The sequence below is a fragment of the Halichondria panicea genome, chromosome 12 (assembly GCF_963675165.1).
Source record: "Halichondria panicea chromosome 12, odHalPani1.1, whole genome shotgun sequence".
Taxonomy (NCBI): domain Eukaryota; kingdom Metazoa; phylum Porifera; class Demospongiae; order Suberitida; family Halichondriidae; genus Halichondria; species Halichondria panicea.
The window spans coordinates 786,606-814,575 of NC_087388.1; the positions used below are offsets into that span (position 1 = coordinate 786,606).

Consider the following 27,970-nt stretch of genomic DNA (forward strand, 5'->3'; position numbering starts at 1 on the left):
GCTTCAGGAGGGGTTGCCCCCCCCCCCCCCCCCCCAGTGTTGTAGTCTCATGAATCAGCCGCCCTTCTTTTGGGAAGACTGTGAGGTGCGGCTGATTCATGAGACTAGGGTTAGCTCTGTTTTGTGATGTGCTATTGAACTTTGACCCGGATATAAACTTGATGGTATATATGTCTTCTACCTATTGGAAGGCGTGGTCTCCGTATAAGTGAATGTGTGGGCGTACACAGTGTATAGTAGATGATGTCCATCCATTCTTCACAACCTCATGCAACCTAGTACCTCATGGAGTGCAGCATGTATTGGAGTGTATTTGTCACCTTCTTACTTGCCTTTTCCTTCAAGGCTACTAATGGTGAGTGGAAAAGGATTATCAGCTAGGGCTGCCTAACCAAGCTGTTAATATTGGACTGACTATTGAATTGGCTAGACTGAACTGTTGTGTCTTGATTCTTCATAATTATGTACATAGACTACATGTATACCTAGAACAGGTGTTTTCAATGTATCAATTGTCTATGTATGCAGGTCAGGTCGAGGACATACTGGTTGGTACGCTCCCCAACTTCCAACACGGCATAGGAGGGCAGCTGTATCTAAGGGATACAAAAACACTTGTCATTGAGAACTTCTCCTATGATGGACTCGGAGTAGGTACGTGGGCTGCATGAATCGCCATAGCAAAGAGGATGCTCATGCATGATGCATGCATAACAAAGATCATAGCAAAGATCACGATGCATGCATAACAAAGAGCATGGATGTATGCAAAGAGCACATGTGCAGCATATAGCACTATAATATAGTCCACTGCGAGTTTTTTGTGTATATAATGGATTGTGTTCAGTACTTTCGTTGTATTTTTATGCCTCGAGGCGTAGCCGCACGAGGGATACGGTAAAGCTGACTGTGTGTGTGTGTGTGTATTCCAGCAGTAACTGCTCAACGGTTGCAATGCGACGAAAACTAACAGCTTCTATAGGCTTCTAGCCACGTTCTCTTGGATTTTGATTCGTGGATTAGCAAACTAAAGCTTCTTTCTCGAGTTATGGCTAGTTTGACTCACATTGAAGGCTGTTGCAGTCTCTTCAGAATCTTTCATAGCATCATCTGTTCGCACAAACTTTCTATTCAACATATGAGTTAGCCTTGCACTAAAGCGCTAGCTTTTTGTTAGCTACAAGACTCAGAAAATATCTGTTAAAACAGCTAGCTAGCAGTAGCCATTTGTGAAATTGATCTCTTTGGACACACCCTTTAATTATTCCTGTGGATGTAATGCGCATGCGCGCTCATTCCCCATGTGTGAGAAAATAATATCCAAGATCCAGGTCCAGATCCTCCTGGCAGAATCATCTTTGTCTTGAGGGCCTGGTAAGCCACAAAACACTACCATATAACAACATAGATAATGCATGTACACAGGTCTTTTCTTCTTAGATATTATATACACTGAACTATACAGATCCTGGAAGAACTCTTTCTTGAGGTCCTGGTAAACCATGCACATAATACAATAAATAACAAAAATAGATGCATGTAAATAAGTGTTTTCTTCTCAGTGATTTCTTCTCAGTGACTTTATATAGATAAGCTAACTTTAATATAAAATTCATTTATAGATAACACTCTAATACTTTTGAGGGAAAGCAAAAACATGGCGAGAGGCATTAGCACAGCGCCAGCTTGAACACTAGTTACACACTGTGTTTGTGTACATGCATAAATGTAGAATTGTCGGGTAAAGCTTGTTCAAGTAGTCACGTTTGCACAAAATAATTGCTATAGGCCATTCAAGCCACGTTGGTTTAGTTGGTAATTCAATTTTTGATAGGAAGATTGCAGTGATTTGATACCGTATTACTAGAATGTTTTGCGAGCATTAAACATTTGCGAAGTTTGCGATTGATCAATTCGCAACAATAAAATCGCAAAACCTAAATTATTACTAGTAAATACACACGATCCTTGCCAGAACGCAATAGTTAGATCGCAAAGGGTCAAATTTTCTGCTGATTTGGCTCATTCGCAAAGGTTTTTTCACCCGCAAAATATTCTAGTAATACGGTACCAACATCGCATGTAGGGTTTTATGATAATGTGCCCTCGTGTGACATCATGGCCCACAAGTATTTTTGTGGGCAAATACACATACTCTATGTAATTTTGGAAATTAGAGCTATGCAAAAAACTATTGATTGGTACCCTAAAATGTGACAGAAGGGCCACTTGGTGAAGTGCACTATATACTCAGCACAAAAAATAAATATATATATATCACCTGATCTAGAACGTTGGAAAGATTGGGCCACACCCAAAGTGATTGATCGGACGCACTGGCTGGCTCGGCATATTCTATATTGCTAGGCCATGCACTTGTGTTATAATTGCTGCATGGAAATTGGCCAATTGCCAGCCGTTATTTTATACACTGATTGTTGAGTGTAGTGAAATCAGGATTATAATTATGTGCATGGAACCAATGCAAATGCCTCATAATTAGTGCTTGCAACAAACCTGTGCCAGCATGCAAATTTTTGTTTTTGTAAGGTTTACCATTACCGCAGTACTTTATTTGATCTCACTTTATACAGAAACCTTTCTCTACTACTTCAAGCCTGGCCAGGAGGCTGTGCACGGTGAAGGGATCTTCATTCCAGTGCCGGGTGGAAAGTAAGCAAGCAACTGCAAAATTATGCATGCAGAGAAGGTTCGACATGCGTGCATTGATGTCATTTGCGGTCAGGTGATAACGTCCAAGGCCAATGCACAGCACTTTTAGTGATTTTTCGTGCACGCATGTCTGACCTTTGTATGCTCATACTGCACCATATACATTCTTTGATTGCCACAATTGATAACTATATATACACGCAGTTGCCACATAATCACGTTACCCTCCCTCATATGGCTTTTGTAATTGTGTTATCTGCAGCCCTGCAGATGGTAGCTTTGTGAATAGACGTCGCTATAGTGGAGAGCAGTTGGTGATTGATTTGCCTGAGGGCACAGATGCGTGTGACATTGGGGAGCTGACCATTTGGTGTCGACCGTTTCGAGTATACTTTTCATCCATCACGCTTAATCATGACGTTTTATTTGTGAGTTATGTCATCAGTACAGCTGTTGGTTGGCATGTTTAGTCATGGTTTGATCTCACATACTGTATAGCAGCAGATATGTTTCGAGGGTATAAATTTTTGCGGTTTTCGCTGATAAAGCATGTACAGCAGACATTTATATACATGTACCTAATATCGCATGCATGGATACATGCTGCAAAAAGGCTGCTATTCCGTGAATATTAAATCTGCGAAAACCTCTCTAACGGTAATTCTGCAAAAGCTTATACCCTCGAAATATACCCGCTGGTCTTATGGTACCTATTGTTTGTATACCTTATCTTGATGACCTCGACCACGAATTCATGATGGTGTAGCTAGCTTACCTATCTTGTTTCTTAACAGTACGTACATAGGACGAATTAATCTCAGGTATGCATGTCCACAATCAAAATCTGATTTATCTGTAACACAATGCTGTTGTTACAGTACCAGCTGTACCAGAGATAAGGCGCCTTTGAGTGGGTTTATGTAAATGAACTGTCTGACCACCAACCCCCATCTGGTATATATATGGCTGTTATGCCATCTGCATGGCATATACCCACGGGCTCCAGACTGGCCTCTATGGTCCATCTTTATGGCTTTTATATCATGCAGATGGCATGCAGGGGCGTACCTAGAAATTTTACGGGAAGGAGGCAACACCCCCGCAAAATGTTTGCCCGGAAACCACACTCACTAATTATCGCGTAGAAGTGCATGCAAATGGCAGTAAACTGCTATTTACCTGCTCTTCTTCTCCAACAAAAGAGTGATAGAGCTCATTTTCTGCTCATTCTATAAATACCTAGTTAGCTAGTTATCCAGAAGTTGGCTAGCCAGAGCTATTAAAAGCTAGTGAGGTGAGTCACATAACACTTGTAGTTTAATAGTACAGGAGGCAAGGGCCTCCTCTGCCTTATTGCTAGTTACGCCCCTGGCATGCATGTATATACATGTACATCTAGGCCACAGTGGCGTAGCCAGGATTTTAGGAAGGGCCGGGCTCAAATCGGTTGAGCAGAGTCAGAGCAGGCGCTGAATAACACGAAATAAAAAAAAAAAAGGTCATCACCTTTTCCTCAGCATGCAGTCAGCATGCACATTAGATGGCCCCCTGCCCACATATCCATTGAATGACATCATTCTAGTAACTATGCATGCGTACAGTGCAGAATAAATCGACAGATCACAGTGATTCAAGCTAAGTTGGAGTTGATGGAGCACAAAAGGGTGGGGCTCTAGCCCCGTCAGCCCCCATCTGCCTACGTCACTTGCTTTTCAGATGTTTTACGGCTCTATCCAAGTCGACGAGTATACTAGTTCTAAACCAGCTGTAGTTGCGCTTACACAAATATTATCTTTTCTTAAATCTAAATGTGCTATGTTAAGCCGATGCAAGATACGTACAACATCCACTAATGATCGTGTATACCATACACCCTTCACCTGGATATCAGGGACACTTGGTGGGGTCATGCATGCATAGGTTAACTTTTATAACTACCATGTATAGCGCAACATTTTCAAGGCACTTAAATTTCATGCAATGACCTCTAAAAGTATTTCAGGGAACGTGGGTATAGCTATCTTACTGGAAGCACTCCCAGGCCACGCCTTTAATCTTTGCACATAAAAGAATTCGTGTAGGATTGCTAACCTACGAAAACAGCGAAAGTTAAGCCCCTAACAAATTTCATGCTATACACTTAAAAGCATTTGTAGGTATATATGTAATATTATGTTTGTGGTTGAAAACAATAGTGTCATAGAGCATTTAATACTTGTTACTTGAGATGTGGTATTTTCACAGGAGGAGCGTGCAGGGCCCGATGAAGAATGTCTCATCAAGGTAGGACTGCGTTTTAGTGTATACTACGTATAATTATAGTCACAGTGCACAATCCTATACATGTACACTGTTGACATTTGTGGTTTCCTCTCCATTACAGGGAAGAGGTTGGTTATAATAAGACCCCCAGCTGTTATTTTTGTTGGAAAGCTAAGCTAACTTACCATCATTGCCCTCCTTCCCCCAGTTCCTTCCACTGATAAGCCATCAGTTGAGACTACTACTAAAGGTTAGTTGAAGCTCTCAGTATATATATATTTGTACTATGGTTGCACCAAAGATCAAAGGCTTCAGTTGTAGTTTATACTACTTATACAACCTGTCTGACCACAGCCATGGTATATGGCAGTTATACCCTAGTGTATAACTGCCATATACCATGGCTGTGGTCAAACTACATGTACAGCTAGAACTGAATACAGTATCCCACCTTTGCAACAAAATTGACACACTGTTTCAATTAAAACAATGACACACTACTCAATTCAATCAAATATTAGCAATATTAGAGTTAGAGAGAATTCAATACAAAACAGACTACTATACTAATGATTTTAGTCAACATAAAAAGAGCCAAGTTCGAGCGATGAATAGTTCCAAAAAGGAGGTAAATTTGGAAGAACTCCGTGATCGTGAATCGAACGATACTGGTTTGTTTGTGTTGCTTTTTTTCAACTTTCAATATTGGTTGTCACAACCTGCTTATTACATTGCTGCATGGGACCAGGAGCAGTAAGAAGGGTCCAGACTGCCAAGTGTTTCTCAGACTAAAGAGACTGCACTGCACTGGGCCAGTACAGTAGGCTTGTGGAATGATATTTTGGGGTACATTTGCACTCTTTGTAGACAAGTAGCACCAGTGTACTTTCTTGAAGTGCCTTCTATAAAGATGCAGAAACACAGCCTTCACAATTGCTTGCTTGAATCATAGACGCTTGCTTGAATCAGCCATCGCTTTTTAAAAAAATAGCAAATTCATTGCATAGCTATAGCAACAGTGACGTCAAACAGTAGTTATAAGCATATTCATTGAAGAAGCATGACAGGAAGTAGCTAAACATAGTAGTACAGTTCTAAACATAGTACAAGCCAGTTAAACTATGGCCTCTCGTGGTATATTTGCTTTACACGCTCGAGTAATCAGATAAACCAACTCGGCTGCGCCTCGTGGTTTATCAGATTACTCTCGCGTGTAAATCAAATATACCACTCGAGGCCATTGTTTAACTATAACATATAGCCATGTGCATAATGATATGCTTCACGATTATACCCCCCCCCCCTGTAACTCATTCAGAAGAAGCTGTCACTACTGAAGGTGAGATGTGCATATTGATCACATTATATATGTTTATTCATTTCCTAGATCTCATTAATGAATTCTCCCCCACAGCACCCCCCACAGGTGTGGAGATTGGAATGTTGCCCCCCAACTCAGACTACAGTATTTCAGGAACTCTCTTTATACTGGACACAAAAACACTCCTCATCGAAGACTTCAACTACGATGGCAATGCACCAGGTGAGAGTATTACTTTAATAGTTTACCTGAATGCATATGAGCTGGTACGTTGTCATGTCAACTGCAGGTGCCTTTCTCTACTACTACCCTCCTGGTCAGGTTATAGACAAGAACGGTGGAGGTTTTTTCATACCAGTACCCGGTGGAAGGTGAGTCACACTCACATACACTATCTGCATAGCATCTCTGTTGAACATCGATCTTGTATACGTATAGTTGCCTTACCTTCATATACCATCAGCGTACACATGCAGTGATTGTTATTGTTTCTATTGATCTCCTATATACTCGATCTTGTTGGCAGAGAGAACGGAGGGTTTAAGATTGGACGTAGCTACTTTAATGAAGAACTCCTGGTCCCACTGCCTGAGGGCGTGGATGCGTGTGACATTGGCACGTTCACAATCTGGTGTATGCCATTCACTGTCTTCTTTACAGTCCTCCCCTTTCCAACTGAAAGGATATTTGTGAGTGAGGCATGAGGTAGCTTAAGAGGATTTAAAGCATGTATTGAATTGTACTTCTATAATAGAGTTATCAGTTCACCAGTTTAAGAGATTAAGTTACCTTTGGAAATTACTTAGTTCAAAATCGTAGTTTTTTTTGTTTGTAGTGGTAGTGGTGGTGATCATTTACACTCACAGCACATTCACAGCACGCTCCTCTCTCCCCACTATATACTATAGGTGCAAGAAACCGATGAGTGCATTATTCAGGTAGGTACTCACATGCATGCAGTCTCACACACTGCAGCAAAGAAGTGTATAGCCCCACTGTAGTTGTGTACGTTCACCCTCAGCTTGTCTTTATCGTATCAAGTTGTACATGACTTACTGTACCCCACCTCTCACTCCCTGTACTCATTCTTCTGCAGCCTGGGTTGGGGACACTAGTACCATTCAAGTGTCCCAATAGAAGGAGCGTCGGTTCTGCTAGGGATTGTGATTTTGACAACTGTGCTGCCCTTGACGACCAGCTACAGCTGTCCTGGACTGTCAGAAATGATATGCAAATGATTGACTTTAGACTCTGCGGCTGTCTAAGTGGTGATCCAAAGTCAGTTGGTGTTAGCTTGACACAAAATTGAATTATACATGTATATTCTTCCGTTCCATACAGCCTGAACCAGTACATGGGATTCGGACTCAGTGGCAACACCAACCGGACACACATGATTGGGGCAGACCCTGTCATTACGTGGGTTGACGAGACCACTGGACCTCAAGCAGTCGACTATTTCCTCACTGGCTACTTCCAGGTATAGGACAACAAGTGTGTGTGTGTGCAGCTAAACCAGTGACAACAATGTGGTATGATTGTTGTGGCTTAACTTAATTAGTGTTTTTTCGTGTAACATTTTTCTTTTGAAATCGGATTACAAGTTATATTGTTTGATCTCTCAATCTTTTGCTCCCCTTCCCCTGCAGTGTCGAGATGGTCGTGGTGCATGCCCTGACGAGGACCATTTCAGTGGTAGCTGCTCCAATGACATTGTCTCTGTGAGTGGATCCAGACAGGGAGGGCAGCAGTGTGTCATCTACAAACAAAGCTTCTCTACCAGTGAGTGTGTTTATAAAGCTGCTGTAGACAACATTCATGAGGACCAAGTAATGTGTATAGCAACTCAATTGTTCCAGATAGTTGACCAATTTTACATTATGGAATAGCTTTCCCTTAATGTGAAGCTGGTAAATATTATTACAGTATGCTTGATTTGTAGTGTATATGTCTTCATGTGTTTGTGTGCAGATGACAGTACGTGTGATATTCCCATTGACCCTCTCAACATGGAACAGTACATTGTGTGGGGAGTGGGTGGTCTCGGAGAGACTGCTTTCCAACATTTCAAGAGAGCATCAGGTGAGCTACATGTACTTGTACTCATTGTATATTATCATGATACACTACCCTCTCTCTCTCTATGCAGCGTCTGACCCTCCCATCCATTTTGGTAGGACTCCAGTTAACATGTGTCCCCGTGAGGTCCAGTGCCGACAGTGCAGTGAACCATTTGAAGCAGCTGTGATTGAGGCTCTTGAAGACACTATCTTCTCTGTTAGCATAGGACCCTCTGGTGCTGACAGAGGCTATGAGGCCATTACTGGTGAGAGCTAGTGCATGAGATACAGTTTAGTTAGTATCTGTATATAGTGTTACGGCTACTTATTTGAGAGCATTGCTTATAGTGGCATGCAGCAGGCATGTAGTTAAATAGCTCTAGAGTACATGTAAGTGGAGAAACTGTTCAGTATACAAAGCTCATATTTACACTTCACTCTAGCAGAAAATGTATGTGGCAGATGCTGTTAATTTTCTGTTTTGTCATTAGATTTTTAGACTTTCTCATCTAGGCCTATACTGCCCTCCCTCGCACAGGTCAAGTGGGATGGGGCATTGCTTACTACATCAATAGCACCTTGGTACCTGAGCTGGTGGTACAGAGAGGCCAGGCCTACGTGTTCATTGTAGAGGCAGGGAATAATCCTGACAACCCAGCCAATTATCACCCCTTCTACATCACTGATGATATTCACGGGAGTCGAGTGTTCAAAACACCTGAAGAGAAGATGGTGAATATATTATACATGCCATGACTCGTATTTATTAATTTAAATTTTTTTCAGGCTGAGACTGTATTTGCTGGTTTCGATGGTGACAACGTTACTGCAGGTATGATTGCATGCATGTGGGTACGTAGTGGAAGTTTAAACTTTGATCACCTTCAATCTATTATTCTCCCGTACAGCTGGTCGACTTTGTGCATGCAGAGAGGGTGCCGAGGCTGCCAGGGTGAGAGAGAGTTGTGGGAGTCGCCAGGAATACGAGGAAAGTCAAGAGTGCGGCTGTGAAGAAGGGGGAGCAGCCATTCTAATTTGGATCCCTGACAAAGACACTCCAGACATAGTCTACTATCAGGTGTGGGGGGCTAGGGCTATAGAGAGGCCAACGTTGAAGGATGAGTAATAGAAGTTGCAATTTGTAGGCTCTAGGAGTCTCAGGGCTCTTTTACATGGATGTACTTGTTAGTTTTTAACGGTCCCTAATAGTTTGGTGTTTGTTGTATCTATACATGTACGTGTGTGTATATATAGATCTCATGAACTGTATATACATTGACTGACATCATCATTGTTTATCTCTACAGTGTGCCATTCACCTCAATCTGGGATGGAGGATCCGTGTACAAGACGCCCCAGGTAGATATAGGCACATTGACCACATAGCTTACATGTATGTGAACTACAATAATAGTGAACATAACTCTAATTTCCCTGTCCAGATCCCTGCGACGAGTTGAGCTGTCCCTCCCACGCTACTTGTGAGACGTATACAGATCCATTAGGTGGATCAGATGCTGCCTTCTGCCGCCCGTCCTGTGAGTTGGAGAATGGTGGTTGTGCTGAGGACGAGGTCTGTTCTCTTGTGGAACAAACTAATTGCCTTGCTGATGGACCCTGTCCACCTACTGTGCAGTGCTCTCCTCCAGGTAATCTAATAGAGCTACTATATACCTTCATATTTCTGTCATCTCAGCTATAGGTACCCGTTGCTCACATGCAATTATCTTACAGATCCTTGCAGTACATTTAGATGCCGAAGGGGCTACAGGTGTCAAGTGTACGAGCCGACCAATGAGGCGTACTGTGAGCCAGCATGTGACCTGTTTAATGGCGGGTGTACTACGGGAACCTACTGCATTCTTCGCCAAGATCGCAATTGCAGTGAGGGCCCGTGTCCATCTCTAAAGAGCTGTTGTTTTTTCCCGCGCTGTGACATGCACGTCTGTAGCGCCAAGGAGAACAGGAGAAGCCCATGCATTATTGAGTGAGAAGAAAATATCCATATTATACACCATAGCCCTATACCCACCCTCCCCCCTTTGTGTCGCTCGTTTAAACAAGGGAATGAATATTTCATATTCAGCCATACTAATAATAGTACCAAGAATAGTACTCTTGATAGCACCCATAGAACTTGTACATTTAGTAGTATAACAATTACGGGTAATATAGTATGGCTAAAAGTGCAATATGGTACGCCCCGTGCAATTAGTAACCTTGCCATTGCTTGCATGCATGCATGCTACTCGTGCTATTAATCCCTTATTGCACGAGTAACCATACTATTGATTTTTAATCGTGTATGATGAAGTTCTCATTAACATTTTCAGTCGCGTCTGTTATTCGAAAACAATACGTTAATTGTCATTGATTGCACGCTGTCAACGACGACGTGCAATTATTGGACTGGATGTGATACGGGATTAATTGCTGTACACTCTGGACCAGTCACTATAATAGCACATTATAATAATTATTATAATAATTTATACGTTATATACAGACCTTAATTAATAATAATGCCTCTCTCAATTCCGCCACATGCAGTGCAGAGGATTCCCAATGTGATGAAGAGGAGTGTCCATTTACTTACTGTCGTAATTGTTACTTCTCGTCCCAAAATCAGCCATTGCCAGGCAACTGTGGGACATGTAGTGAACACGATATCTTTAATAAATGTACTCAAAGATGGGCAACTTGCACCAGAAGAGCACATTTAGCTGCTTATGGACAGGTAAGATATACAGTAGAATTAAAGATGATCTCTCTAGAAAAGACAAGGGATCGAGGCTCTATTACTTGTTTTCATACTGTATTGTACGTACCATTAACTGCATGGTCATTATTATTAACCCCACCACCCACCCCACACACACACACCCACCCACCCCACACACACACACACATAGGCATGGCCTCGTCAGTCTCTAAGGAAAGAGGAGGATTTTCGCTGTCACATACTTCCATGTCCATCACTCTGATTTATTCTAACAGACTATAAGAAACATTTTAGCTATAATTTTAGAGGGAGAATTGAGAATTGCTTTTGAATAAGTACATTCGTAAGTATAAATTATGAACAAATGAAGTTAATTATTGTCAAAACAATGCTATTTTGCCAAACATTTTGTAAAAGTTATGTAACAGCACACAGCTAGCTTCTAAAAAAGGTCGTTAGGGACAAAAAAACATGTAGTTCGTAAGATTCAATGTATAAGGACACAGTAATAGCTACATGTAACTAGTGAGTCAGGTTGCTAGGGGAGACCAGGGGTACATGGGGGTGGGGCACATCAGTCTGTACGAGGCCTCCTGCAGAGAGAGAATAATAATTAAAATCAAAGATCTAGGCTATACATGAACCTTGCATATTTTCTCAAAACTGGGCCATCATGCAATCTTTGACTGGTCATGACTTAAGCAATTTCAAAGCTACGAACGATCTTATAGGCCTAAAATCATTTTACACAATTAATGCATACAACTGAATATTTGAAGGCAGGACTATACCCAAGGGGAAGGATTGTTACAATTAAGCCTAATAGCTATTCCATAACTGGATTCAATTGAGGGCTGAGAGCATATTTTATAGGCTCTATTCAAGCAGCTTCTACTGCAAAGAGTGACAAGTATACGGATTGAATAGCAAGGTGGCACCGTGATCAGGGCGAGTTTTGTACAGTAATGATATAGCGGAAAGAGCAAATCCATACCACCTTCTATTGACAGACAGTGTGTGTGTGACAGATGCACTCACCAACACTCTCCTCACTCCCGGCAGACACCCATTGCTCCCTCTGTGTCAGCCAGAGAGACTCAGCCTCGTGGCGTTGTCGACAGAGGAGAGAGAACTTGAGCTCTCGAAACTTGTCCCACACATCTTGAACTAGACCAGAGAGCAGACGAGAGTCGATGTCATCCTCTCCTGGCCTGGGAGGGGGTGGGGAATTCTCACAGCTGTACAATATGAGAGGTTTTGTATATACCCACCTTTGTTCAGTCTCTAACTTGAGGTACCGTGACTCAATGGGCGTGGACAGTGGGAGGAGCTTCTCAAGGATGAGAGTACATGCGCTGAGGGGGGCGGGGCCCTTCTTGGCTCTCTGTTGAGCACGGCACAATTCTTGAATCAGAGATAAACGTAGCCGTTCCTGAATAGAAAAAGTACAACTGTCAATTTGAAACCGTACATTCTGTATGCGTGACTATAACATAGTGCCATTGGTGATATAAATGTACTGTATACGGAGGGCCATGGCTACCTGTTCCACACGATGAGTAGTCACTAGTCGTATTCTCTCAGTTTCCTGCTCACTGAACTGCTTGTGGAGGGTGGGTGGCAGTGGGGGGTACACCACCTGCAAATGGGGTTAGGGGGGGGGGGGGGTAAACAGTAGACACTGTCTATAATTATACTAGTGCAGTTTGTATGAGGACGTGGCGGTGAACACAAGTACATGTACACAAGGGGGGGGGGGGGGAGGTTAGTTACAAGGGAAATGTCTATAGATAGTGAAACCTGTCTATAGTAAACATAGGTTCAAACACATGCTATGGAGACTTTGGGGCCTATTAATCTGGCTGTATTATAGAGGGTGGCCTGCTTATACATATACATGTAACACAATATACAGGCTGCACTGTACATGTAGCTTATATTTAATTAAGACTACATGTACTATCAGGAGTACTCCTAGTACTATTAATACAACACCGTGCCTTTGGACTGATTGGTGTGATGGGCTCTCGTAATTGGAGGTCATGTGATGGAATGAAAAGGGGGAGGTCCGCATGTTCGTTAGTTTTAGGGGTGTGGCTCTTCCTCTGCTGTACCACTGCTGACCTTACCACAGGACGATGCCTCATTTTAGGAGGCTGCATGAGGAATGAAAAACAATGGATATTATGGCCTGACAGCAATAACTACGTACCTAAGAGTAAACATACGTACAATGGAGCCACCTCTGCCAACTGCAATATGAAGCCAGGCACCCATGTCCCAAATGATCAATTTGTGCACAAAAAACAACCCCTCAACAAACTAAGGCCACCTCTGTATAAAACTAAAAATGTGTTCTCTGAAGGTATCCATTATTAATAGGAACTCTACTGTACTCTACCATCAAGTCGTATGGCTTACCACAGAGACAGAGTCTTGTGAGTACGATCTCTTGAGTCTGTTCTCGTGTATGAGGTGTGCGGTAGCGGCCCTGGGGCCCTCGGGGGACGGGGGTCCTGATAATGATTTGCTGGACAGTAGTCTTGATACGCCCCCAATGGGTGGAGAGGTGCGGCAGGAAAAGACGAGAGGAAGAGAGGTACGGTATGAGATGACAGTATCATTTTGTTCGGGTGTAGTTCCTATCGGTAGGGTGTGGTCACTATTGGGTGTCGCTATGTAACTTGAGCCGTCCTCACTCTGCATTCTGATTGGTCCGTGAGTGACGTGCAGGGAGGGTGTGGTAGGTGGTGAACCTGAGCCATTAGTAAAATCATAATAGATACTGTATAGCGGGTTATTTTCGTATGGTGGAAATTTTCGTATATTTCGTATTGAAGGAGCATCATACGAAAATTAAAACTCAATGTCACTATCCTGAGCTGTACGAATATTTAAAGGTAGTTCATACGAAAATGTGCACCAACAAAAATTACCCACTATACGGTATTTGTACAAACGTTCTGTGCATAATTTAACAATTTCTCACTTTTAATGTTGTTCCAGTCAAGACTGATGTTAAAGGACTCAGACTCCGCCTCTTCCTGGGTTGTTTTCGTTGTGTCTGTAGTGTCCATGGGGGGCTCACTGGCAACTGACTGCAGTCCTGGTGACATCACATCTGTGCAGCACATTCAGATACATACATGTATGATCTACTACTAATACAGTGAAACCTGTCTACAGGTACTATATTGCTCAGCCTTGGGCAGACGATAATAAAGAGGTGGCCTAGTTACTACTGGTCCAAACACAGGCTATGGAGACTTTGGGGCCCATTAACCTGGCTGTATTATAGAGGGTGGCCTGTTTACTGTAGGGAGACCACAATAGACAGGTTTCACTGTACAATGAGAATAGGGTGTACGAAACGAAATACTTTGACACTCACACACACACCACACACACACGTACCTTTTGGGTCTTCACTGCTTTCTCTTGTCCTGAGTCCACTTGACGATACCTTGACAATGGATAAGGGAATTGACAACACCATCTCATCAGTAGCAGCTTCTGGACTCTGACTCGAAATAAGCCCCGGGACTTCTAATGGAGGGGAGCCCTTGTCCTCACGTACTTTAGGAACATCCTCTTGAGCTATCTTGTTGTCAGGGGGTGTGGTAGGGGGTGTAATATTCTCCCCCTCCCCCTCAAGAAGCGAACTGGCTGTCATCTCTGTTAGCTGATTATCACTATCTATTTCTTTCGGGGGTGAGGAGTTTTGTTGAAGACCTTTATCGTTTGTTTCAATTTTTATTTCAACCTTTGCTTCCTCTCTTGGCAATAATGCCACGTTTGTCTTGTTATTGGGACCATCTTTCTCACACTCTTTGTTACCTATCACCGTCTCGAGGTCGCTCTCAGATGAGGAGATATCACTAAATGACACACCCCTCAGTCTCGTCTTCTTTACCGGCATAGTGGGTGTGGTCATACTAATGGGTGTGGTCACTGGTGGCCTCTCAGGGCTGAACACTGCAGAGTACTCGTCTTTATCGGCAATACCATTGTCGTCGTGGTTACTCGAGTTCCTACATACAAAGAACTTGTCAGACATGTACTGTACACAAGCGTCTGTTTCTTATACTTTATTTTTGTAATACAGGTTATTTTCATAATTATGGTGGAAATTTTTGTATTTTTCGCATCAGTAGAGCACCTACGAAAATTAAAACATAATTTTTCCGGTACAATAATTATATAGATTCAACGTCACTATCCTGAGCTGTACGAAAAGAAATATTTAACGGTAGTAAGATTAGAGTTGTGATTATAAATTGCTACGTACATGACCCTATCAAAGAGCTACTATAAACAAAAACAAAACGCAACAAAAGTTATAGACAATCAAAGATAGTTCCGAAAAAACAAACCTGATTTAGAAAAAACACCCACTTATATATAGCCCATACGTTTTGTCAGAAAATGGAAAATTTGAGCCTGAAATAAATCACTGACTAACCCCACACCATCACACTCTATCAAAGATCTACTAAAAAAACAAAAAACAAATTGAAATCGGAGGTTTGCAACACAAGTTATGAACGATCAAAGATACGCAAGAACTGAATGTACAAAGCATTATATAAACTACACAATGTACATGTACCTGCGTTTAGGACAAGGGTTGTCATCGTTACTGTTAGACTCTGAGTGGTCCTGATCACATGACTTGAGGAGGTCCATGATGCCTGGATGTGTGCAGATATCGATGGGAGTATGCCCCTTGTCGTTAGCACGATGGGGGTTTCCCCCATGCTGCAGCAACACTCGCACAGTCTACAGAAAAGGAAAGAGACAAATCTAATTCTTACACTTTTATCATTTCATCATTATTAAACGTCCTGCCTAAATGATCTACAGCAGTTTAAGCAAGCTTCGATCTACTACAAACAACAATATGTTTTACATGTTTTCATTTCATAAAGTCCCAAAATTCAGCAGAATTATTGCTATGGGGATGATGATATTATCAAAACACACTCTGGCAAATCCACTACATGTGCAGCTGTATACATGGCTACTATAGGCTCACCTCCAGGTGTCCATTCCCGACGGCATCGTGTAGAGGTGTGTCACCATCCATCCCCGCTATCCCAACGTCAGCACCATGGGACAACAGTTCCCTGGCAATTGTACTGTGTCCATAGTTACAGGCCTCGTGGAGTGGAGTCCAGCCTACAGGGGGTGGGTGGTATTATACTGTATCGTTATTAGTACACCATACTCAGTAGGTGACACTATCCATATGCCCTGTATATACTCCACAGGAGCCTAATATTAGTCTAGCATACACACCAGAGTTAACCCATACCAATAACAGCAACCACCCTACATTAACAACGGTGTGGCAGCCAGACTACCACCACGTAGCTACCAACACACATCTACAATGTACCAGAGACGAGAATTTTGCCTGATACTGAAACTGTGACAGTGAAAGATGATCTCACCTGCGTGGTCAGTTGCCATGACATTGGCCCCTTGTCTGAGTAATGTACTCACTCCCTTGAGGTCACCTTTGATGGCCACCAAGTGAAGGGGGCTTTCTCCACGCTCGTTCTTACGTTGGAGTCTCCTGGGCGTGGTCTCAGGGGTTGCCGGACCAACCACCACTGCCGGGGACCCTGAAGGGGGGCAAAGGTCAAGGGGGTGGCAATTTATGGAGACAGTATATTGTAGTGGTAGAAATAATTATATGCGAGCATAAAATTATGTGTTTTGGATTGAAAAATTTATGCGATATTCAATTAACTTATTTCCTGTTAAACCCACAACTTTAATTGGGATTGTACATGTGTAGGCCTCGAATTAATTGTGCGATACAAAGTATGTGCTGATATGATAGCGACTCGCATACTTACAATGCACATAGAACTTTATTATACAGAGCCTTTATTAGTTAGTATCATGCATTGATTTCTAGCACTACGGTATAGGTACCTGGTGACTGTTGCTTGGAGGGGTCAGTCATCTGCAGTAGTAGAGCCATTTGTTGTCTCTCAGTCAGGGGGGGTTTGAGTAGGGACGTGGCCGGTGATCCCATTCTACTCAGGGCTGTACCAGATGACGAGCTACGTCGCCTCTTCTTCACCGAGCCACCATCTGTGGGTTGGGGGTTGGTGTGTGTGTGTGTGTGGAGGGGGGTTAGTGTATGCAGTGGGTTAGTGTGTGTGGGGCCAGGGGGGTTACTGTGTGTGGTGGGTATGGGGGGTGTGTATGTAGAGGATAGAGGTACATGTATGTATGTGTGCGGAGGGGGAAAAACTGACAATTTTTGTACATGTATGTATTTAGAACCCACAATATTCAATATTAATATGCATGTACATGTACATGTAGTTCGTACAGACCGTCTGGTCTTGAGGGTGTGCTGGCTGGAGTGTTGTCGGGATACTTCCGCTTTGTACCCTTACCAGGACGCACTGGAGTCTTGAGCACCTGCATATTAAACATGCAATATCTAATTATTCAGCTATGCAGGTATAATAAATTATACGTCATGGTAGACATTATACATGTACATGCTGCATGCATGCAAGTTTACATGTATGTACTGTACATGCACATTATTTTAAATATACATAATTGATTCTTACCTCCTCAAATCTCTCCTCTGCGACTGTCTTCTCTGTGGAGGGATCATTGGAAGGAGTCTTCTGGTCCATGGCACGCGGTGTGGCCATATGGCAAAGGGAGTCGAAAAAGAAACGCAAATTAGACTTCTTTCCTAAATAAAGCCCACCTAGTTACTCCGGATACAGAGAAGCTAGCTCTATGCTCCATTCTATAGCCATGGACAGCCTACCTACCTAGATCTCTCAAGTCCAACATTGCGCCACTTTGAAATCATGGCTGGTGAGATATACATAAAGTGCATTGCATTATCACACACACCCCAACACTATGAACACACTACCCTCCTCTAACTAATCCACCCATACAGCCTCTTCTGGTGTGAGGAGAGATATACGTGATCAGAAAACGCGTGTAGCAATTTCTCAAATGGACAAGTTGGAGCTCGAAGACCGACACTATAGGCTCATGGAGGAAAATCTGGTATGTCTAATTAATATGGATCAGCGGCTGCCATTGTAATACGTACTGTGCATTTCAGGCCTTGAAGAAATATTCAAGATCTCAGGAGGAGAAAATAAAGAAGTGAGTTGGACTAGCTAGAGGTCTGTGGTTGCCATGTATACTGTACGTACGTATCTCCGATGGTGTGTACGAGACTGTTTGGTTATAACTACAGGATGGCCACTAAGTTGCTTCGATTGACCTCTGATGACAAGCGAGAAGCAAAGAGAGAGGGAGTATTTCACAATGGTGAACAGCTAGATACTGCACATGTACAGCAGTACATCTTAGACTACACTGTACACACTGTATGATGTGTTTAACTTAGTCAGCTGTATAGGTACAATATCGTTATACATATAGCTACTCCTTAAACATGCCTTCATTTACAATGCACACTTCACGTATCTCCTCACAGCTGTTCATCACCATGGTGACCTAGAGTCGGAGCTGGACGATGCTCTCTCCAGGAACAGAGACCTGGAAAAACATATCACCTCCCTTAAGAGCAAAGTACGTACATTATCTAGTCTCAGTCTCTGCACAAATGGATTTGCATGAGTAGAAGTTGCGTTGGAACTGTACGTGCAATCACCTCAGGCAAACGAGAAAATTATTTTCAATTGGCCATAACTTTTGTTCTATTTTTCCAATTTCAATAATACGTACATGTAATAACTATTGTGATTTTCTGAAAGCTTAGAGTTAGCTCTTTCTGTCGGTATGTTTCGCTCACAATTTTCGATCAGACCCAAATTTGGCATTTTCCCCCACTTATAACCCACGCTTTTTTCTCAAAAACAGACCCAATAATGAACTTTGATTTTATTATTTCATCTTATAGAGCTCTTCGTAAGCTTTCAGGAAATCATAAAACCATTGAAATCAGACCATCTAAACCCAAATTATGGCTACTCAAAGATATAATTTTGTTTCTTAGGTGATGGTACTGAAACAGCAGCTGGAGAGTCATGGGAAAAGACACACCCCCTACGACCGAATACAGTCCAGAATCAGCTCGGTGAGTAATTGTTTGTTCTGTGTGTACTACTAGACTGACCTTTGTACTGTATGCAGGGCATCAAGAAGAAAGGTCAGAGGTCGATGTCTACTGAGGACATATCCACTGACAAAAAGTGAGTATCATAGTTTTGCATGAATATATACACTATCTGTGCCCCCTCCCTTTTCAGGCCGGCTGCTCGGGATGCTGCTACTCAGTCGTCAGTCTCGTGTCACAACATTCTGGAGGAGGTCAGGAGGGACAATGAGGACTTGTGAGTGTACAGGCTCGGGGGGACATACATGTACATATACACTAGACCCTGTTGTGTGTGTGTGTGTGGGGGGGGGGGGGGTGAGGTGAGGGGGTGTAGTGCCAAATAATGAATTTTAGGTGTTTGTATAAATTATTGTATAAGATTGTTTGCTTGTTTCAGGGAGGATCAGTTGCTTCAGTTGCAGCAAGATGTGTCTGCCTTGAGAGCAGAGAAAGAGAGGACTAGAGAACAGGTGTGAAGGAAAACTAACCTAATACTTTGTAGGAGAGCAATAGTTGTCTTTTAAAATTACGTGTGTATACAAAACTGTGTAGTTACATGTACATGTACAGTATGTATTGAAATCTGTTGCCTTAGTAACAGTTGTCTTATTATACATGTACAAACTGTGTAGTTGCAGTGTAAGTGTATGTACTGTATTCTGTTTCCTTTCTTAGCAAAAACTGAGACGTGCTCAATTTGAGATAGAGAAACTTCAGCTACAAGACGAACTACAGTCTCAGATCACCACCCTGCAAAGGTGAGTGTGTGTGTGTGTGTGTGTGTGTGTGTGTGTGTGTGTGTGCGTACTCCCATTTTGTATTAGTTCATTTGGTTCTCCCCTATGTACATTTTTTTGTATGCAGAGAGCATGGTGAGAGTGAGCTGAGCCTGGTCAAGTGTAGGAGGGAACTGAGGGACAAGAACTCTAGACTGGACACACTCAATAACAAATTCACCTCTCTGGAAAGAGTGGGTTAATTCATTGCCTATAATTATGGAGTCATTGTGTTTTTTCTGTACAGCTAGTACATGTAGGTATATATATGCATGTGTGGTTAGGGTTAGGGTTAGATACGCATTTGTAGTGGCTGTTTTGCTTGCACTAAGTGTGTGTTTTTATATTCCTCAGAACAATGATCTATTGAAGGCCAGCCACTCGAGGGTACTTCACGAGATGGAAGCTCTTAGCCAACAACTGAAAGAGGTCGGTACAGCACGTATAAATATAACTGTGTAGTCTCATTTACCTCACCCTCACACAGGAACGTGGTCGTACGTCCAAGGTTGAGAGCCAGTTGCATGACTCCAGGCTATCTCAGAGGACCATCACTGAGCTACAGGGAATGGTGGAGGAGCTGAGAGGAGAGAAGGATCGTCTGAGGGAGGCCAACGATAGGCTAGCAAGAAGGTGTGTGTGTGGGGGAGGGGCTAATTAACTCATCGAGGTACCTTTGCATCTATGTGTTGTGAATTTGTACATGTACGTAGATGTTAAATCATGCACTGTTTGTACATACAATGTATAGTGGTCGTCTTTATTTGCATTTTGCTTTGCTGTGTGTTTGACAAAATGACTCTACTATCGCTCATAACATGACGGCAGTTAGTTAGTTACTGATGAAACTTACAGCATAGATAGAGCTAAGAAAGTACGAATACCATAATTATTCTATGAACATATTTTACATCCTTGCTCTTTGTGCTCCTCCCCCCTGTAGACAAGACGAGGTAGTGAGTAGTATAGAGGGTCAGTCGAAGGATCAACTGAAGACCAGCCAGCGAAGACTGAAAGAACTAGAGTCTGAGCATAAGAGAGAACTGAGGGAGAAGGCAAAGCTGGTCGATGAGCTGACAGTGGAGAGACGTGAGTGGTTGGTGTTAGTGATGGCTGCTTTAGGGGGAACTGTGGCTACTGATAACATAAATGATATGTACTGTACACTTATATAATTTCGGATATGCAGAGACTGTACAATGTACATGTATGTGTGTACATACAATCATGTACTGTATGTGTGCACACTGTAAACAGTACAGTGTATCATTATGAGGTTGCTTTCCTGGCAGAGTTGAATGAGAGCTTGGATAGTGAAATGCAGGAGCTGAGGACCACCTATCTGCAATTGAAGGAAGACTATGATCAGATCAAAGACAAACTGAGCTTCTTCAACAAGGTGTGTGTGTGTGGGTGTGGGTGTGCTTGTGTGTGTGTGTGTGTGTGTGGGTGCGTGCATGCTTGTGTGTGTGTGTGTATTTATACACTTTCTTCTTGATATCAATGTGTGTGTGTTTACAGTAGCTATACCCTCCCCTTAGGAGAGCTCCCTGGACTGGAGCGAGGTTGAGGAGGCCCTAGTGATGGTACGACATGGCAAAGCTACGGGAGGGGGTGTGGTCTCATTTCTGCCAGAGGACAAAGGGCAACAGGAAGTGTCAGAGTTGAGGGCTAGTCTGGCAGACACTATTAATGAGCTGGAGAAGACCAGACAACTGCTTCAGATGCAGCACACCATCAACAAGGAGTACAAGAGCGAGGTACATGTACTGTCTAGGCGTACAGTCACAGTCACAGTCTCTACATGTATGTATCACAGTTTACAGTGTATGTTTATGGCCATGGGTTAGAGCTAGGTACAAGAGTTGAGGTACATGTAGGTCTACAGTAACAGTAACTTGTACACTTTTGACATCTATTGACTACTTGACATTTATCGACTACTTGACATCTATCGACTACTTGACATCTACTGCTACGTATACTTACATCTATCAGCTAGTTGACATCCATCAACTACTTGACATCTATCAGCTACTTGACATCTATCGACTACTTGACATCTTCTGCTACGTATACTTACATCTACCAGCTAGGTGACATCTATCCACTACTTGATATCTACCATCACACGTCCACCACTCACCACGTACGTCGCGTCTAGGTCTAGGTGTATTTATATACGAGCAAGATCAAGAGTATGGAACGCCGTTTGTGACAAAATTCAGGCAGAATGTGATAGGCGTGTGCATCCAATATAAAATCGATTTTTGAAGATCGATTTTTAATAATCGATTTTTTACAGTTGATTTTTCGATTTACACGTGAACGATCTTTGACAATCGATCTGATAATCGATTTTTGAAATTCGATTTTTGATAATCGATTTTTGATAATCATTAGATTTTTGATAATCTATTTTTGATAATCGATTTTTGATAATCGATTTTAGAACTGCTCTGAAGGTGGGCTGGGGGGGCCCCTGTCTAAAGCTGTATCACGTGATACTATCCATTGAAGAATTACTCTAGTATGGAACGCCGTTTGCGACAAAATTCAGGCAGAATCTGATAGGCGTGTGCATCCAATATAAAATCGATTTTTGAAGATCGATTTTTAATAATCGATTTTTTACAGTTGATTTTCGATTTACACGTGAACGATCTTTGACAATCGATCTGATAATCGATTTTTGAAATTCGATTTTTGATAATCGATTTTTGAAATTCGATTTTTGATAATCGATTATTGAAATTTGATTTTTGATAATTGATTTTTAATAATCGATTTTTGAAATTCGATTTTTGATAATCGATTTTTAAAAATCGATTACAAAAATCGTGATATACTAGCCTCGAATCCAGGCCGATTAAAATGGATTCAAGGCTACAGTTAGGCCGCCCTTGAAACTCAGAACATGCACAAACTCCTTCTCCGCGGCCTGGAATCAAAGCTTGGCTTGGTTAGCTATCTCACATGATAGACTATAACGCAAAAGCGAAACATTATTGTTTTTTTGGAACCATTAAAAAGGAGGGCCATAAGTCACAGTAAAAATCATTAATTTTAGAACTGCTCAGTTGGTGCTATCTTATTTAGTTTCTTCATGCACCCATTTTTGTATGCTTTCTCGCCAGCACTGTTTTATTTGGCCATCTTGTGTGTGCTTAGAGAAAGAGCTGAGAAAGAGTTTGGTGATTCCAGATAGAATAGAAGTCATGAATAGTGCAGTCTCTATGCATCACAGCAGGAGTTCAGTGTATGTGCATGGAGTAAGGAGTATTCAAAATTGCATTCTGTAGCTATTTTATGGAGCTCTGTGTGTTTATATGGATGGTCGCCTTATAATATTCTAGTAGCACAGAAAATCATGATGACATTACATACTGTCAAACTCGACAGGTTGAGTCTACCAGGGATAGACTGGTGGAGAAGGAACAAGAACACAGCTCACAGCTGCAAGAGTACGCACAGCTGTTGGACATCAAGGCTGCCAGGATTAAGAAACTAGAAGGACAGTTGAGGGAGATAGCTTATGGCACACGTCAGATCAAGCTGGACACGGGGAGGTTCGAATATGGAGGGGAGGAAGAGGTCAGCGTGGAACTGGAGAGAGGACAGAACTTATTGCAGTTCCAAGTGGGACAGGTAAAGTGATTACTGTGTGTGGGTGTGAGGATCACTAATCCTACCCTACCTAGCATGCACTTCCAAGCACATTCACTCAATTTTTATTTGGTTATTTCCTGCTGTACAGGTTTCTCTATCAAGTGAGGCCATTTCTCAACTCCATACATCCTCCCCTGGTTTGTTCATCACTCTCAACTTCTCAGACTATGAGGCCCTGGTTACACCTGTCAAGCAAGGCTCTAGGTAACTTTGTTGTACACAAACTTGGTAAATAGTGCATAATTGGGTTTTTTTTTTCCATTGAAATGTAAGCCCCAATAAAGGGGCCACAAACAAATTCAGTGCATACTCATTGAGTGTCCCCCTCCACGGAAATCTTTAGTAAAAGGCGAAAGATTTATTCGCTTTGAAGGGAGACCAGAGTGATGTTTTTGGAGATTTGCTTGTTGGCTTTTATAGGCACAGGATATTCCACCTTTTGTGGTTTTGTGTGGTTAGCACTAGCCACTGAATTCCATTTGACTATGAATATCATAATAACTGCAGGCCCCACTTTGGCTTCACTTCTAACTATGTGGTGACTGTGGATGACTCTTTCCTAAAGCACCTACAAAAGGTAACAGTGTGTAAGCAGCTTTACTTGCAAACATGTCCTGTAGATACTTGATACTTTCCATTGTAAAACTTGTCTCAACTTTTATTGATTACCCTTGCTTTTTTCCCTCAGAGTTTGCTGTAAAACTTGTTAAAGTGTCCAACTTTTACTTGCTTTTTTCCCTCAGAGTTTGCTCAAGTTAGAGTTGAACCAGGGCCTTGGCTTCAAGTACCAAACTTTAGGCGTGGCCACTGTCCAATGTAAGGAGCTCATAGCCGCATCATCAGGGGGCAAAGTTCACGGGAAAGTTTCACTGACGGGGGTGGATGGTCTTCGTGAGTGTGTGTGCGTGGGGAGCGTGGAATACTGGATGCGATTCAAGCACCCTGTCACCCAGTCTCTTAGACTCTATCAGGTAATGCATTCACTGTACAGTAGCAGAATATTGCAGTATGATTATACCGAAAATGCTTTCTCATTTTTTGTGCACATGATAGTTTTGTTGGTGCTATACATGTGTGATACATTGTTACAGTGCTGTGTGGATTCTTGTGCAGAGTATGTTGTCTGGTATTTTTTTCAATTTTGTATTGATATATTCTCTCTAGGAGCGCAGTAAGGCTGTAGCTGCTATTGACGAGGAGCCTCACACAGTCACACATCTCACACCCTCACACCACCACCACCCACCAGAGGACCCGGACTTCAATGAGCTAGTCATCTCAGTCAACAAGGCTCACGGTTTTGACTGCCAACAATCTGGTGAGAGTAATACTAAAAGAAGTGCATACTCTCTTCTCTATAATCAACCAGAAATAGTACAATATGACCTTATTATTGAGGCTATGTATGCTCTACTTGTTGTACAGCTGAGTCTCCGAGTTGCTATGTGATGTACAAGTTCTACACGTTCCCTGATCACGATACTTGTATTGTTGCCCACTCCTCGGCCCCCGTGTTCCAGGACAAGCACACCTTCCCTCTCTCTATGAACCAACACCTCAATCACTATCTACAAACCAAGGTACAACATGTACATTGGTTTACTCTCCCTCTCTCTTCTTCCCCCACTATCTCCTACTCTCTTCCTCCTTTCAGTAAAAAATTGATATTACAGGGTCCCTGCCTGTAATGTCCAGGTCCTGTACTACCACTGTTAGTATGCGGTTCTAGTGTACCCATGTACTGTACATTAATCATCTATACGTACATGTAACTGTGTAAGTTTTAAGGTTGTGCGTGTGTATTGTTCCGATGCATGCAGAGTTTGGAGGTCTATGTTTTTGATGATGCGTCCACTGAAGAGGGCTATGTTGGGATGACACGCCTACCATTGCTTGAGTTAGCCGAGGGACAGCCCATCACAGGAACGTTCCAACTACATGATGTAAGTCGCACTGTACATATCGTTATTATTATAGTCTAAACAGTATACGTACATACTTCATATTGTACTCTACACGAAATATTACCAGTGTTTTTATGAAGGCCTTTTTTGCTACAGATGAAGGAGAAGGCTGGTGGGTTTTTGGATATCTCTCTTCGATGGAAGCACGTCTATCACACCCCCACACCCCCACTCACTGTCACACAGCCTCACACCCTCACTACTCACACACCCCTACAAGTTATCCAAGCTCCTACCACCAAAAGCATTGAAAATCAAAGCGAACCACTTGAGATTGGTAATCTACCTTCAAAACAACAACTCAAAAACAATTCATTCCCCACAGAGGAACAACAGAAAACAGCAGAACCGCCTTTGAAAAAAATCGAACCTACAAGCCGAAAACAAAATGATAAGAAAGCACCTCATGTATCTGTGGGAGAAACCCCAGCCCCCTCTGAATCAGAGAGTGTGTCATTGCCGTCTGCTAGCTCACCGAAGGTCACTAAGAGAGTTGTGAAAGTATCTCGTAGCAAAGTCCCTCCGAAAGGTCAGAGTGCAAAACGAAGCAAGGGTATTTTGAGACTGTCCAAGACTGCTGGCGAGGACAACAAGCTCCTCCCATCTTTAAAAAACTCCCTCCCACCTCTGAAACAGGAATCACCATCGTGTGTTGACAAACAAACTGAACAGTTGAAAACAGATGTACCAACAAAGCCGCCTACAACTACTGAAATAATTTCCCCTATACCTAAACAACTAGCCAAAAATGGCCCTACTGAAACAGTACCTCACAAAGCTCCACCCACAGACTCCCCAGAGAGCGATGATGACTTCAGCTTGACTGAAACTGAGTCACTGATGAGCTCTATAACTGGACTGGAGTCAACCAAACCCCCCACTCCTGAAGTATCGGCAGCTAGTAGTCAGTTATCACTCACGACCACGGATGACACACTCACTGCCTCCATCGAACCTATGCTGGAGAGGAGTGGACACGGTGGACCTCGTGAGGGTAGTGGACCTTGTGATGATAGTGAAGACGTGGAAGAGGAAATCGAAGAAGTATTATCTGAGGATGAGGAAGACACAATGTTTGAAGACCCTCTACATCAGTCATTAGGTAAACACATTCTTTAAGAACATTGTCTGTTGATTCCTGTGTTTGTTTGTACGTGCAGGAAGTGACGATGTCCTGAGTGATCTCTCGGAACATTCCAGTGATGAACTCCTCCTATCACATCCCACACTCAAGCCTGCAGATCTCCCGCCCCCTTCACCGTCACATGATCAAATGAGCGAAGACGATTGGTCGGAAATAACCCCCTCAGTAACGGATCAAGCTGACAGCAACCCGATCACTTTAAACACTCTAACAGGAGCTACTAATTCTATAGACAATTCGTCCCCTTTTCCCAGACCCACCATATCTATTACAGTCGAGTCTTTTACTCTGGAGGCAGACAGCTCTCTGGAAGATGACTCAAGAGCGTGTAATCTCTTTGTGGAGTACCAGTTCCTGGACTTTGATTTTGGAGAGCTGGAGACGCCCACCTCGTTACCCAAGCCAGCTCAGGGGGAGAGCATTGCATTCAATTTTGAGAAAGGTGCAGTAGGTCGCTGTACTCTGTACAATAATGTCTCTAGCTCTCTACATGCACATGCGTTAAATTGTACTATGTAGTATTCCAGTTTTGTATATAATTATGTGTGTATGTTACTGATGAGTTAAATTTGTCTGGTTTGCAGTGTTTCAGTTAAGCTCTCACCAACTTGATTTGCTGGCTGACATGCTAAAGCCTGGAGACCCATCAGAAGGAAGGTACGTGTGTATATAGAAGCTACATGTATTATGTAACTCAAAAACAGTGTTAAATAAATTAATATAGTTTTATTAAACTTTCTCCCCCCCTCCTAGAGTTGTGTTTACGGTGGTGGCTGACCCAGAGGAGCAGGAAGGTGACTGTGTGGAAGTGGGCACGGCTGAGCTGGACCTCAACAAGGTGGGCTACTGGTAATAATCTACTCAGTTGCACATGCACAGTACATGCAATATTGTGAGATCTATAGAATAATTATGCTCTCAATGAATTGTGTGTTGTTTGAATGAATCATTGTTATTGCCTTTCATATGATTATAGATATTGCAAAATGGTCAAGACTTGCACAGTGAATGCATTGATGGTAAGATATAATATAGTATGCTTAGGAGTGGGTTTGACATTGTTTGATTTGATTATTCCCTCCGTGCAGTGGTGAGCTGTGATGATGCTGAGACTGATGCTGAGACTGTGGGGTTCCTCTCAGTGACTGTACTAGCTCTACAAACCCTACAAATACTGAACTCACATTAGCTGTCCTTGGAATGTACATTAAATTTGTGTTTTGCATTGCAATAATATTGTCTCTCAACATGGCGTGG

At 42.5% G+C, this 27,970-nt stretch overlaps 4 protein-coding genes and 1 non-coding gene across 6 annotated transcripts; 3 read left to right on the forward strand and 2 right to left on the reverse strand.

Annotated features, from left to right (window-relative positions):
* The first annotated feature begins 195 nt into the window (after positions 1-195).
* LOC135345120 (protein Skeletor, isoforms B/C-like) lies at positions 196-5,089 on the forward strand. The gene is made up of 6 exons (XM_064542474.1): positions 196-355; positions 529-654; positions 2,595-2,673; positions 2,936-3,101; positions 4,918-4,956; positions 5,057-5,089. Exons 1-6 carry the CDS (start codon positions 286-288, stop codon positions 5,072-5,074), a joined length of 498 nt encoding a protein of 165 aa, XP_064398544.1. The 5' UTR covers positions 196-285; the 3' UTR covers positions 5,075-5,089.
* On the forward strand, positions 5,076-11,458 carry LOC135345106 (protein Skeletor, isoforms B/C-like). 2 transcript variants are annotated; one of them, XM_064542458.1, is made up of 19 exons: positions 5,076-5,185; positions 6,254-6,274; positions 6,350-6,478; positions 6,546-6,627; positions 6,783-6,945; positions 7,165-7,194; positions 7,353-7,534; positions 7,598-7,736; positions 7,906-8,038; positions 8,228-8,338; positions 8,406-8,582; positions 8,855-9,048; positions 9,103-9,148; positions 9,225-9,394; positions 9,624-9,675; positions 9,759-9,965; positions 10,051-10,303; positions 10,867-11,053; positions 11,229-11,458. In XM_064542458.1, exons 3-19 carry the CDS (start codon positions 6,376-6,378, stop codon positions 11,298-11,300), a joined length of 2,301 nt encoding a protein of 766 aa, XP_064398528.1. In that variant the 5' UTR covers positions 5,076-5,185; positions 6,254-6,274; positions 6,350-6,375; the 3' UTR covers positions 11,301-11,458. The 2 variants fall into 2 exon arrangements, with proteins under 2 accessions (XP_064398528.1, XP_064398529.1); XM_064542459.1 differs by lacking the exon at positions 6,254-6,274 and having other exon boundaries at positions 5,081-5,185.
* Positions 11,389-17,756, reverse strand: LOC135345105 (ankyrin repeat domain-containing protein 12-like). Its single transcript, XM_064542457.1, has 14 exons — positions 17,638-17,756; positions 17,392-17,479; positions 16,982-17,143; positions 16,492-16,665; positions 16,074-16,216; positions 15,648-15,817; positions 14,453-15,069; positions 14,028-14,159; positions 13,460-13,794; positions 13,039-13,194; positions 12,582-12,677; positions 12,310-12,470; positions 12,077-12,249; positions 11,389-11,631 (listed from the first exon to the last, which is right to left on the reverse strand). The coding sequence occupies exons 1-14, from the start codon at positions 17,722-17,724 to the stop codon at positions 11,561-11,563; spliced, it is 2,565 nt and encodes an 854-aa protein (XP_064398527.1). The 5' UTR covers positions 17,725-17,756; the 3' UTR covers positions 11,389-11,560.
* LOC135345101 (protein fantom-like) lies at positions 17,756-27,965 on the forward strand. The gene is made up of 29 exons (XM_064542452.1): positions 17,756-17,896; positions 17,985-18,097; positions 18,156-18,199; positions 18,294-18,367; positions 18,537-18,631; positions 19,059-19,139; positions 19,196-19,254; positions 19,312-19,395; positions 19,558-19,630; positions 19,836-19,918; positions 20,025-20,130; positions 20,291-20,365; positions 20,424-20,569; positions 20,880-21,025; positions 21,229-21,335; positions 21,478-21,696; positions 23,339-23,584; positions 23,694-23,809; positions 24,113-24,182; positions 24,349-24,576; positions 24,770-24,923; positions 25,031-25,185; positions 25,426-25,548; positions 25,666-26,671; positions 26,730-27,155; positions 27,298-27,370; positions 27,467-27,551; positions 27,690-27,732; positions 27,802-27,965. Exons 1-29 carry the CDS (start codon positions 17,890-17,892, stop codon positions 27,900-27,902), a joined length of 4,338 nt encoding a protein of 1,445 aa, XP_064398522.1. The 5' UTR covers positions 17,756-17,889; the 3' UTR covers positions 27,903-27,965.
* LOC135345872 (U5 spliceosomal RNA) lies at positions 23,876-23,992 on the reverse strand. The gene has a single exon (XR_010397914.1). It is a non-coding gene; the product is annotated as a U5 spliceosomal RNA (small nuclear RNA).
* Positions 27,966-27,970: the final 5 nt, after the last annotated feature.

Coding starts and splice junctions, on each gene's coding strand:
- LOC135345120 (XM_064542474.1), top strand. CDS start 286: ATGGAGTGCAGCATGTATTGGAGTGTATTTGTCACCTTCTTACTTGCC. Junction 356..528: donor TTCCTTCAAGGCTACTAATG/GTGAGTGGAAAA, acceptor CTATGTATGCAG/GTCAGGTCGAGGACATACTG. Junction 3,102..4,917: donor TTAATCATGACGTTTTATTT/GTGAGTTATGTC, acceptor GTATTTTCACAG/GAGGAGCGTGCAGGGCCCGA.
- LOC135345106 (XM_064542458.1), top strand. CDS start 6,376: ATGTTGCCCCCCAACTCAGACTACAGTATTTCAGGAACTCTCTTTATA. Junction 8,339..8,405: donor ACATTTCAAGAGAGCATCAG/GTGAGCTACATG, acceptor CTCTCTATGCAG/CGTCTGACCCTCCCATCCAT. Junction 9,149..9,224: donor TGGTGACAACGTTACTGCAG/GTATGATTGCAT, acceptor TCTCCCGTACAG/CTGGTCGACTTTGTGCATGC.
- LOC135345105 (XM_064542457.1), bottom strand. CDS start 17,724: ATGGCCACACCGCGTGCCATGGACCAGAAGACTCCTTCCAATGATCCC. Junction 16,666..16,981: donor CTCCAAGCAACAGTCACCAG/GTACCTATACCG, acceptor GCCCCCCTTCAG/GGTCCCCGGCAGTGGTGGTT. Junction 14,160..14,452: donor AAGCAGTGAAGACCCAAAAG/GTACGTGTGTGT, acceptor TGTGCTGCACAG/ATGTGATGTCACCAGGACTG.
- LOC135345101 (XM_064542452.1), top strand. Junction 21,336..21,477: donor AACTGAGCTTCTTCAACAAG/GTGTGTGTGTGT, acceptor CCCTCCCCTTAG/GAGAGCTCCCTGGACTGGAG. Junction 27,371..27,466: donor GGAGACCCATCAGAAGGAAG/GTACGTGTGTAT, acceptor CCCCCCTCCTAG/AGTTGTGTTTACGGTGGTGG.